A 13,388-nucleotide genomic window follows, 5' to 3' on the forward strand; every position below is an offset into this window, starting at 1 on the left:
GACACAAACAGGTCAAAAGGGAAATAATAAAGTAGAAAATTTGTTTACAACACGTGTGACAGCTAAAAGCGAAAATTACTATAATACAAAGAACTTTTTCAAATCAATATAAGACAAGCCAACTACTGAGAAAAAAGGCATATCACCACAACAGAATTACAAATGACCAGTCAACATGCAAATTAGTCAGAGAAATGCAAACTAAACATTGAAAGGTCATTTTTCACCTACCAGATTAATCAAGATTAAGAATATCAACGATGCCCAGGTATGTTGAGGCTTCCTGCTGGTGAGAGCATAAACTGGTATAAACTTTCTGAGATTCCTCTGACAATATGCAGTAAATCTACAATGTATATCGTTTTCATTCCAACAACTTCAAGTCTAGGAATTTAGCGTAAGTGATAACTGCATGCAATTATACAGACATATATAAGAATAGTAAACATCTGGAAATACTCTAAATGCACAATACTCAACAGTGTATTAGTTAAATAAATTATGGTACCAACTTTTAATGCCATCATGATTGACATGAAAAATGTGTCCAATGCATGTTACAAACCACATGCCTAGTTTGACCCCATTTTGGTAACCTTGAGTTATCCCAAAAAAGTATGGATATGGATACACACACACGTCCAGAATGATTCATTCATTCTCTCTCTTTCTGAAACAATGGACGTACACTTTTTTAAACTGACCTGCCTCACTGCATCACCTGCCCACAAACGGACACAGAAAAATCCACACGCCCTTTCCTCTCCAAAATCAGGCACTTGAGTTTAACCAACGATGGCTGTGGGAGGCAAACGGTCCTTAAAACACCATTTGATTGACGTCTACTACCCACTGGTTTTCTCTCTGATGAAGGGAATGGAAAAATTAAAGGGTTAGGAAATCGGAATATGAGATTAGCCAAAAAAGGGAGCCTTGAGAATTCTTTACCTCCTTTAAAATCAATTTAAATATTAACTTTATTCCAATCCACTATGGAATTTCAAGGTAATGACTTTTGCTGTGGTCTTAATCTTAAGGGCCCAGCTGCAATTTTAGGTCTGGGGTCATGGATGGACTATTACCTATTTCCCCTAGTTAACCTCCATCTATTTTGGTTGCTTGTGGCTGGCTCCTTCTAGAAGTGATGGGAGAAGGTATATCACAGTGAAAAGATAAGTATAAAAAGACACAGGTGCTATAATAGTAAAAGCAATGCACACACATATATATATATATATATAGTTCAGAAATACAAAGGCCTAGCTCTCCCAGGAACCCAAATGTCCTGTCAGGTCCCAGGAATGAGAACTGTACTTGCAGGCAGAATATCTGGCCCCACAATTGAAGTTACGTCTCTGTCTGAACCCATCTCTCCACTCTAAAATGGGAAAATGATAACTCCTAACCTTCCCACCACACAGAACTGCTATGAGGATGGAATGAAAGAACATGTATAAACAAAAACTATGGTGGAGATAAATAAAAACTATGGGCACCAAAAAAAAAAAAAAAAATTCAGCCAGGGAACAATCTGCTCCATATCTGGGCAACCCTCTGTTTTGATTCCTAGTCTAGAAGGGAGCTCAAGACTGGATCTTGGCACTCACCTCTACACACTGTCCCCAAGACAGTTAATAAGGAAAAGATCCTTCTTCCATCACCATCTGAGGATCCAGCTTTATTTAGTGGCACTCATAACCCAACTCTGAATGCTACCTGATCAGTCCTTCAACAGAAGGACCCTGCATGCTTCTAGGAAGATCCACTATTGGTCTCCTGAGATGCTCTCCCCGCCTTAACCAGGAATCCACTTGGGAAAAAAAGGGACGGTATTGTGGTTAAGCTACCAGGCGAATTCAGAGAACTTAAGGCTGCCTTCATTTGCATGAGAAAATGATCAGAAAAGAACTGCAGGAAAATGGCGCATCCTTCTTGCAAATGCTCAGCACCTACTTCTGTTAAGTATTAACACTGAGCAACTCTGTGCTATCCTTTGGAACATTTAGAGGAAGGGACAAAATCTATGTTTTTGTTATTTCAGTATTCTTTCATGAACTGCTTTTACATTTCTGCACTGTACCCAGAAGTACATTTTACTTCATATTTAGTCAGTTTTCTTAACGAGAAACTTTTGACACCAAGCAAATAGGACTTCTTCCTTTCGATGACAATTATGCTAAGTTCCCATGTGAACAAAGGTAGCTTCTTTAGCAGTTAATTCTAGAACTTGAAATTAGGGGACTACAGAAACATATGGTTTTTACAGAGCTGGTAAAAAATAATAATAAGGGAGAGAAACTCAGATTCTCTCTTTGGTTAGAGGAGGCTTGGAGGAAAATCCTTACTCATCAGAGACCCTACCTAATACTAACCAAATAATTTGTAAAGATTCCAAATTTAATTCAAGAGCTGTGAAAACTGTATGAGTTTGAATTGTTGCACATAAAAAATAAAAGTCGGAAGCTATTTGTATTAGTCTATTGAGAGTTCTACTCTACAGTTCACCTGAATGAGAGCAGGAAGTGTTCTACATGTTGATCCTAAGTTGTAGTCTGAGACGACACCTCAGAGGACAAACGACAATTATTCCTAATACTGCCCAGTACTGGCTGGGGCCAGGGCTGACAGCTGGCCTTGAAAACTCAAGCATCAGGGTATCACTTCCCTCTCTCTGACTCTTCCCAGTTGAGAGGATATGCTTTGGGTCAGATCCCCCTGGGGAAGCAGCTTCATAGAGAGTTGCCACCTGTTCCTATCATTGCTCATGTCTCCTCATCTGCCTACAAGCCCAGGCTGCTCAGATGTGTCCCTCACTGGTGCCCAGTGAGCCGGTGGAGAACACACCAGCCCACCATGTGGGAAAGACTGCCCCTTTTCCTCAGGACTGTGGTGTCGCCCAATACTAGGACCACATTCATATATGCTTCACCCCGAGTTGGGCAATATCACTGTCCCCCCCACCCCTCCCCATGCTTTCTAGTCTCTAGGCCTGGAGAGGGAGGGAGAAGGCATAGGAGGATACCACCATCACTTAGAGAAGCCACAAGCCTCCATCCTTCTTCTCCCTTCGTTCCTTGCTGAGCCTTGGAGTTACATTGTTGGTTAGGGAGGAAAGTTCAAGAACACTGATTCGGGCTTTAAAAGTCAAATCGAATCCACTCCATCTGTAAATTCAGCATATTGACAGTAGTTCCGGGACATGGTTCATGATAAAGTAACACTCATAGCTACTGACGTTGTAGATAAAAGGGACGATCGTGTCACCCGCATTGTTCCCCTCCCCTATAAACACAGGACTCGGCCGTGGGCTTCATAATGTTGCAACCCATTGTTACCACCCCACCCCCAAGTCTAAAAGGAGGCACGGAGCATTTTTAGGAAATGTTCAGTGAAAAAAATTTTGCCAAGGCTGTTCTAAACATTCATGTGGAAGAGAACTGTCTAACTTAACAGAATATTTTTACTGGAATGAAGGCTTATGGCTTTTGAATACATATAAGACAAAAGGAACTGTATCAAAGCAACACTGCCTAACAGATTTTGCAGGGAACTTACTGGAGTGGCCAGGCTAGCATACTTTCTCATTAGTGTGTCAACCAATTGTCGGAAAAGGGCTTCTAAAGTGTTTACCGTATTTGTCTATGTCAATGATCTCTAGCCTTTGCAATGACCTCCTTCATAAAGTCAAATTCTAGCCCACACTTCAGTCTATCTCATTACTTATTGTAAAAGAATGGATTCTGAATTAATGACAGAGATGCTATAAAGGAAGAGGTAGACAGTCTCTTGCATTCAGTGCCTAGAGGAGCTGACTCTCAGGCATCACTCAGGGGAGAACACAGGCCTGTAGCCTGTGGTCAATATTACATTGTACGTCAAGGTTCTCAAGTTCAGAGACACAGAACTGGTCGTGTAGCAGGGAAGACATCAACAATTCCCGAGTGTCCTCCTTTTGGGGGATTCCAAAGAGATAGTCACCGTCTTGAATCCAGGAATAGGATTGCAGGCCCACGCACACACAGGGCCTCTGTGCAGACACCTGAGAAGCTGTCAGAACATCTGCCCCAGCAGCAGCGCATCCTCTTCACGCAGCATTGGCAATCTAGACATGGCGGAGGAAAAGAGAGTTCACTGACACTTAGGTTCTCCTGCGGTGCACCCCTGTGTGCATGGGGAGCGGTACAGGAGATGAGCCACCACCCTGTGAGTGGTCAGGGCACCGTCACTGACCCTGCTCTCTTCCTGGGACTGGAGGGCATGCCCCTCCCTCCTGAGGTGCAGAGTTACCCGTGCCTTTCACCTGCTGAGCCTGGGACAACCTCCCGCACTCCCCCTCTGACCCTCCTCGATCCCAGCTGTTCTTCCTGACTCCAGCCCCACCCTCCCTCCATTCCACTCATTCCTCAAAAGTGACAGTCGCACATACCACACTGCTGAGAAGGAGAGGAATGCGAGGACAATCACAACAGCCAGGGAGCCTAGCCCGACGCCTACCATCTGCAGCAGCGTGAGCGATGAATCTGCGGGACAAAACCACACGCTGAACCCACAGAGCACAGAATCATGGCCCTCCACAGAGGTGCACACCCACCTGACCTCGCTCTCTTTTAACCAGAGGTTGGCCCCATTTAACAAACCATCCCAAGAATGCCCAGAGTTCCTCTGTGCCCCCTCAGTTGGCCCTGAGACCAGGGCATCAGGAAAAACCGTTCCACGACATTTTTGAAAAGGAAGCGTAAAACTGGGCCACATTCAAGTTACAAGGGATAAAAGTTGATTTGTTGGGCACACACGTACAGCATCCTGTGTTGTGTGTGCTGGTCTTCTCTCAAGTCAATTACACTTGATCGATTTTTACCGGCAGTTTTCCTTTGCGTCGAGGAAGATGTCATTCTGACGTCATTTGGACTTTCGCTCCAAAAATGGTAGCTCCAGTGATCAAATATAGCAAACAGGGACTTCCCTGGTGCTCCAGTGGTAAAGAATCTGCCACTGGGGGACGCGGGTTTGATCCCTGGTCGGGGAACTAAGACCCCACATGCTGCGGGGCAACTAAGTCCGCGCGCCACAACTACTAAGGTTGCTCGCCTCCACTAGAGCCTGCATGCCGCAAACTACAGAGCCCATGTGCTCTGGAGCCTGCGCGCCACAACTAGAGAAGAGAAAACCCGCTGCCACAAATAGAGAGAAGCCCGAGCACCACAATGAAGAGCCCGCATGCCACGACGAAAGATCCCTCACGCCTCAACAAAGATCCCGCGTGCTGCAACTAAGACCCGATGCAGCCAAAAAAATAAAAATAAAAATATTAATAAAATAAATAAATCTTTAAAAGAAAAACAAACATAACAAACAAATCCTCTCTGTTGGGTAGCGTCATCTGTCATTTCCCCTACAGGAAGCAAGGGTAGTACCTCCCTGCTCAGTTCAGCAGGTTGCCGTGAAGATAAAATAAGAAAACTGATGTAAAAGCTCTTTGAAAGACATTCGTATGTTCTATTCAGAGGTGCATCGCATGTCAACTCCAGGGAGATCCCTGGCTGTTAACTGAAAAACGCGCACATTTGAGCTGTACATTTGGGCCAAGTGACTAAGTCAGGGCATCATGTTCTAAACTAAAGATCTCATTTTAACTTGCAAACACTTACTTAGCACTTACTATGTGCCAGATACTGTTCTAAAACCTCTCCTAACCACCCACTGGGTGCCACAATAATAGCACCAGGTATTATTACACTGGGTACTATTATTATTCGCATTTTATAGATGATGAATCCAGACATGGAGTGGTTAAGAAACTTGCCCAAGGTCACCCAGCTAGTAAATGACAGAGCCAGGATGCAAACCCAAGCTGCCTGGCTTCAGAGTCTGCTTTTGACCACAGCACCATGCTTTCCCAGTGCAGATCTGAACCCAGCTCTCTCTGCAGCAGCGTGGGTCATGTTCTCCCCCAGCAGTCAGGGGTGCTGGCCCAGATCTTTCCTCCACAGGCTGACGATTACGGGGCCTCGGGCTGTGGTTGCTCAAATTCCTCTTTGGAAGAACAAAAATCTGTACAATGGTGCCACCAGACATTGAGAAGATCTTGGGGGGCTGACTTTGCATGTATAGAATTAAAAATAAAAATACCACCAAGTCATGGAATAAGTTTAAGGGAGTGCAATCAATTCCAAAATTTTCCAGATGATTTGTTGCAGTTGTCATCGTTGGAATATCAAATTACAGTCATCCCTCAGTATCCATGGGGGACTGGTTCCAGGGCCCCCCTTGGATACCAAAATCCTCAGATGCTCGAGTCCCTGATATAAAAAGGTGTAGTATTTGCTTATAACCTACTGTATACTTTAAATCATCTCTAGATTATTTATAATACCTAATACAACATAAATGCTATGTATATAGCTGTAAATACAACATATTCAATAAATGCTAGGTAAATAGTTGCCAGTGTGCAACAAATTCAAATTTTGCTTTTTGGAACTTTTTGGAATTATTTTTTCTGAATATTTTCAATCCACGGTTGGTTGAATCCATGAATGTGGAACCCGCGGATATGGAGGGCCAACTGTATTTCATTTGTCTGTACCCTCCTTTTACCAATGCACCAGGCATATGCTTAGTGCTCCCCCTGGGTAATCCAACACTGCCATTGAAGAGCTGAAAACAGCAAAAGCAAACATCTGTTACCATAAGGGCAGAGGGGCTTAAGAGGAAAAATAGCCCCTGGACTTGAGACCCTCAAAATATAGATGACTTATTTCCCTGGCAGTAAATGTAGCACATTTGAGAACAGTTCAAGCTACTTAACTTTTTCATCATCAACTCTGTGCTGTCTAATACAGTAGCCGCTAGCCACAATGTGGCTATCTAAATCTAAATTAATTTAAATTAAATTAGATTTAAAATTCAGTTTCTCAGTCATACTATTTTAAGTGCATATTTCAAGTGCCCAGTAGCCACAAGTGGTGAGTGGCTACCATACTGGACAACACAGCTTTAAAATCTTTCCATCACTGCAGAGAGTTCTACTGATTGGCACTGCTCAGATCTCTACAACCAGGTTGAGAGCAATTTGATTCTACTGGAGACTCTACAGGAGAGCTGGCACCAGCAAAAGCAGCCATGGAACGTATCTCTTGCTAAAGAGCCTGGCAAATCATTACCTCAGAAAATGTTGTCAAGAGACTTTCTAGAGGGACTTCCCTGGTGGCTCAGTGGTTAAGAATCCGCCTGCCAATGCAAGGGACACGGGTTCGATCCCTGGTCCGGGAAGATCCCACATGCCACGAAGCAACTAAGCCCGTGAGCCACAACTACTGAGCTTGTGTGCAACAACTACTGAAGCCCGCGCGCCTAGAGCCCGTGCTCCACAACAAGAGAAGCCACCGCAGTGAGAAGCCTGCGTGCTGCAACAAAGAGTAGCCCCCACTCGCCACAACTACAGAAAGCCCGTGTGCAGCAACGAAGACCCAACGCAACCAAAAATAAATAAAATTGATTCTTTAAAAAAAAAACAGAGAGACTTTCTAGAAAAACATGGCATGTATTATTTGGCTACTTTTGGTATTCAGAAGAAAAAAGCCTTGACATTTTTAAGAAGCCATATTATAAAACGGGAGGAGGAGTTCTGGTTAAATTAGAAATTAATAAAGAAAAAAAATTAAAGGAGTGACTTGAATTACTAGATATTAAAACAGCACAGTATCAGCATAGGAATGAATACACTGGAACAAAATAGAAAGCCCAGAAACAACCCCAAGTATATAAAAGAATTTCAAAGCTTGAATCCTGGAGTCAGGTTGGCCAAGTCTATATTTGTACACCACCACTCCCCACTTGTGTGACTTTGGGCAAGTTATTCAGCCATTCTGCACCTCACTTTCCCCACAGAGGGATGATTTAATAACATGGGAATCATAACCATAATACCCACCTTATGAGGTTATTGTGATAAATAAATGCTATGACATGTTAGAACTGTGCCTGGTACACAGTAATTGGCAAATCTTAGCTATTATTAATTATTATTGTTGTTTTTTTGTTACTATTTCAAATCATTGGGGAAATGATACATTATTCATAACTAGCATTGAGAAAATAAGCTAACCATTTAGAATAAAGTAATTTTGATCACTAGAGTTTATGCTCTATACCAACACAAAATCTAGATGGATTAAAGACTTAAACTGAAATTTTAAAGAATTGGAACAAAATGTAAGTGAATACTTATCTAACATTAAAGCAGGCAAGAATTTTCTAAGCATATTTATTAATGCAGGAACCTTAAAATAAGAGAATGAGAGATTTGACCACATTAAAAAGCATACACTTCTGTATACCAAAAATGACTTTAAGTAAGCTTAAAGGGAAAATGGAAAACTGGGTAAAATAATGAGAATAATTAATAAGCAAGGAGTTAATGTATAGAGTGTTACAAATTAATAAGGAAAAAGGCAAGTACCTCAATAGCAAGATAAACAAATTCTATCAAAAGGTAAATCATGTATAAAACATGATTACAGATGATTGATAAACCTTTGATCAACGTTCTCTCTTACAAGTAAAAATGCAAATTAAAACACTGAAGCCATTTTTGTGTACTAAATTCCCTAGGGTTTTTTTGTTTTTGTTTTTAAGAGAAACTACAGTATTGGAGATGGTGGAAAGAATCTGGTGCTTTCCTCCACTGTTCGTTTCATGCAGTCTACCCAGTATTCCTCCCAATGTTGATCATCTACATCATCTCTATATTTTGTCCTGTACAGTTTCATCCTCTACAGATTATTTTTTCCTCTATAGATTTTGAGTCATGGATTCATGATGATGGTAAGCTGAAGATGACTGTGGACACTGACCCATGTTCTGTGCCTGCCTGGATTTGACATCAACTCATTAATAAGCAACATTTGCGTAGTCATCCTGTCATTTCTAAGCTCACACCCAGCCCTCATTTCCCCACACTGTCCACCGGGCATTGTTAAGTATTGGCTGAAGTCAAAATCCATTGTGCTTGCCACAGTTCCCTGACCATTTAGTGACTCTGTGCCAGAAGAAAGAAGAGCAGTTTCATCCAATCTGCTCATAGCTCCCATACTGACTGCTGGGAACTACGGCTTCTTCTCCCAGGTGGACACAGAGCCATCTCTTAAAGACCGTGCCTGGCCTTGACTTCAAGTTATCATCATGCACACTTTGCAAAATCTACCTCCCTTTCACAAAGTTCCATGCCCTTTGCTCATCCTCTGTCTTCCCACTTTTCACTTCTTCGTCAAGATTCCTCAAAGATCACTTGCAGTGGTTTATCCATCTCATTTGCAAATTGTATGAGCCTGCTAGAATTTAGTGCTTCATCCATGGCAGAAGACTTTAATGTATGGAGAGCAGTTAGCTCTTCTCTAGTTTTCAAATATCAAAGAGGACATCTTTCACCCTTAGCAGGAAGCCCAACTATTCCTTACTCTCGAGGTATGTACTGGGAAATCATCTTTATTCATTCTGTATAACATGACTTGGGTTGTAGCTCCAGGCACAATTCTTGCTGGTAGAACAGTTCCTGGTTATATGTCTTTTTTTCTACATTATATATGTACTCTGTGAACATGAGTCAATCCAATCATGGTATAACCACATGCTTCTTTAGGGACTTCCCACATTAATTCCTTACTGAGAAAATGTATAACTGGCCAATGTGAATTACATTTTTCAGAGTTTTGCCATCCTCTGGTTACCTTCCCTTCCATGGTCACATGCCATGAAACCATACTTATTTTTCTTCTCAATCACTTGTAGAATATCCTTTTAGAAACCCAAGTGAGTGAGCCATGTGTTATATCCCAGATTCTCAGTGATTCATCTTTTTTTTTTTTAACATCTTTATTGGGGTATAATTGCTTTACAATGGTGTGTTAGTTTCTGCTTTATTAGAAAGTGAATCAGTTATACATATACATATGTTCCCATATCTCTTCCCTCTTGCGTCTCCCTCCCTCCCACCCTCCCTATCCCACCCCAGTGATTCATTCTTAAAGCGAGTAAATCCATGAGGCTTAAACTCCACCAGTCTCTGTAGGGTGGCTCCCGGAAGAGGTATAGTGCTCAGGAAGAGTGATAGGGATTCCCTGGGCTTATCTTGAACCTTTTCACTAATGGAAATATCACAGGTGTTGAAGAGCCAGTTAGAAAGGCCCTATTCCTACTCTCAGACTTCGTGACAGCTTGAGGACTTCCTATGGCTGTGGACATTTTTTCATGAATTTACACCAGCAGGGTCAATTTCTGAAAGCAACAATTCTGTTCTCCAAAAGGCACAAATAATTAGCACTGTGACTTCTCTTTAGTGTGTTAAATTTCTCTCTGCTATTCTAGGGTTCCCTTGCTTGAATCCCCTGTGGAGTAGGAGATGGCAAAGGAGATCAAAGTAGAAAACGAATTTAGAGATAAGTAAAGCCTGATGAGTCAACAACATTATTGAATTCATTCTCTATTGCAGCTTAACAAATTACCATAAACTTAGTAGTAGCAGCCATTTATTAGCTCATAGTTCCATGGGTCAGAAGTTCAGGCACACTGTGACTGGGTCCTCAGCTCAGGGTCTTACAAGGCTGAAATAAAGATGTTGAGAGGGCTGCATTTCCCTCTGGAGGCTGTGGGGAAGAATCTGCTTCCAAGCTCATGCAGGTTGTGGGCTAAATTCAGTTCCTTGCAGTTGTAGGACTGAGGTCCTCATATTCTTACTGGCTGTCAGCCAGGGGCCACTCAGCTCCTACAGGCTGCCCGCATCCCTGCCACGTGGTCCCCTCCATCTTCAAAGCCAGCAGGAGAAACCCTTATGTCAAATCCATCTCTCCCTTGGAATCTCCAACTTCCCCTGTCTTTGACTTCTAGACACAGATTTAAAGGGCTAATGTGATTAGGTCAGGTCCATCCAGATAATCTCCCTATTTGGGACTTTAATTACATCTTCAAATCCTTTCACAGCAACAACTAGAATGGCCTTTGAATGAATAACTGAGAGAAAGTGGGTGTACCCCAAGGACCAGGAATTTGTGAGGCCATATTAGAATTCTTCCTACCACTATTATGAAGGTTTAAAATGAGTGTGACTTCCTAACATCATATACAAAAATAAACTCAAAATGGGTTAAAGACCTAAATGTAAGGCCAGACACTATAAAACTCTTAGAGGAAAACACAGGAAGAACACTCTTTGACATAAATCACAGCAAGATCCTTTTTGACCCACTTCCTAGAGAAATGGAAATAAAAATAAACAAATGGGACCTAATGAAACTTAAAGGCTTTTGCACAGCAAAGGAAACCATAAACAAGACGAAAAGACAACCCTCTGAATGGCAGAAAATATTTGCAAACGAAGCAACTGACAAAGGATTAATCTCCAAAATATACAAGCAGCTCATGCAGTTCAATATCAAAAAAACAAACAACCCAATCCAAAAATGGGCAGAAGATCTAAATAGACATTTCTCCAAAGAAGATATACAGCTTGCCAACAAACACATGAAAGGATGCTCAACATCACTAATCATTAGAGAAATGCAAATCAAAACTACAATGAGGTATCACCTCACACCAGTCAGAATGGCCATCATCAAAAAATCTACAAACAAGGCTTCCCTGGTGGCGCAGTGGTTGAGAGTCCGCCTGCTGATGCAGGGGACACAGGTTCGTGCCCCAGTCCGGGAAGATCCCACATGCCGCAGAGCAGCTAGGTCCGTGAGCCATGGCCACTGAGCCTGCGCGTCTAGAGCCTGTGCTCCAAAACGGGAGAGGCCACAACAGTGAGAGGCCTGCATACCGCTAAAAAAAAAAAAAAAATCTACAAATAATAAATGCTGGAGAGGATGTGGAGAAAAGGGAACCCTCTTGCACTGTTGGTGGGAATGTAAATTGATACAGCCACTATGGAGAACAGTATGGAGGTTCCTTAAAAAACTACAAATAGAACTACCATACGACCCAGCAATCCCACTACTGGGCATATACCTTGAGAAAACCATAATTCAAAAAGAGTCATGTACCACAATGTTCATTACAGGTCTGTTTACAATAGCCAGGACATGGAAGCAACCTAAGTGTCCATCGACAGATGAATGGATAAAGAAGATGTGGCACATATATACAATGGAATATTACTCAGCCATAAAAAGAAACGAAATTGAGTTATTTGTAGTGAGGTGGATGGACCTAGAGTCTGTCATACAGAGTGAAGTAAGTCAGAAAGAGAAAAACAAATACCGTATGCTAACACATATATATGGAATCTAAAAAAAAAAAAAAAAGGTTCTGAAGAACCTAGGTGCAGGACAGGAATAAAGATGCAGACATAGAGAATGGACTTGAGGACACGGGGAGGGGGAAGGGTAAGCTGGGACGAAGTGAGAGAGTAGCATTGACATATATACACTACCAAGTATAAAATAGATAGCTAGTGGGAAGCAGCGGCATTGCACAGGGAGATCAGCTCAGTGCTTTGTGACCACCTAGAGGGGTGGGATAGGGAGGGTGGGAGGGAGACACAAGAGGGAGGGGATATAGGGATATATGTACACATATAGCTGATTCACTTTGTTATATAGCAGAAACTAACACAACATTGTAAAGCAATTATACTCCAATAAAGATGTTAAAAAAGAATAAAATAAAATGAGTGTGAGTGTGTATGTGTATACATGCATGCACATAGCATATTCATAGATAATGTACACACTAAGCTTATACCTTGATGTTAATCTTCTCTGGCTTATTTGATAAGTATTGCACCCACTATGCTTCTTTTCTCACCAGACTGTACTGTTGGTTCCCCAGTAATCATTCAACTCAATTCAATAAATTCTGACTGAGCACCTACTGTGTGCCAGGCACTGCTCCAGCCTTCAAATGCTCTCTCTCAAGCGTATGAAATCTAGTAAGAAAAAACAAGTATACCAGTGACTCAGAAGTGTGGCAGAATGGCTAAAGAGAGGGAGGGAGAGAGATCCTGCCCTGTTGAGGAAATTTTAAAAAGTGTCAAGGAGGAGATGGCATTTGATTTTAATCTTGAAGAACAGGAGGGGTTGTAATAAACAGAAATTACAGGAAGGTTATAGGGCAATCCAGGTGGAAGTAAGTACATAATCGTATGAGCAAGACATTAAGGAGAGAAAGCAAGGGCCATATCCAGAGAAGAGCTGCCACATCGGTTTGAATGGAGAAGAATGAGAGATGCAATCAGAAGGGTACATTGGTGTCCAACTGAGGCCTTGGAAAGAAGAAAAAGAAATACTGGAGAACTGTGGCGGGAACATGTCAGGGGGTAGTGTAGGCTCGAGTGAAGAGGGAAACCTGAACACTGTGATGGGAGATGAGAAAGAGGCTTGGCCAGCCATCCA

General features: G+C 42.1%; 1 protein-coding gene across 1 annotated transcript in view; it reads right to left on the minus strand.

The window, feature by feature from the left end:
- Nucleotides 1-1,264: 1,264 nt before the first annotated feature.
- SUSD1 (sushi domain containing 1) overlaps nt 1,265-13,388 on the minus strand; it is a 127,198-nt gene continuing 115,074 nt past the window's right edge. The window contains exons 16-17 of the mRNA XM_029202759.1: nt 4,427-4,520; nt 1,265-4,102 (exon numbers count right to left, since the gene is read on the minus strand). Coding sequence (XP_029058592.1) covers nt 4,102; nt 4,427-4,520 — 95 coding nt within the window. The 3' untranslated portion in view covers nt 1,265-4,101. The remainder of the gene's footprint in view (nt 4,103-4,426; nt 4,521-13,388) is intronic.

Source organism: Monodon monoceros, unplaced genomic scaffold (assembly GCF_005190385.1).
Source record: "Monodon monoceros isolate NGI ecotype Baffin Bay Population unplaced genomic scaffold, NGI_Narwhal_1 Super_Scaffold_5, whole genome shotgun sequence".
NCBI lineage: Eukaryota > Metazoa > Chordata > Mammalia > Artiodactyla > Monodontidae > Monodon > Monodon monoceros.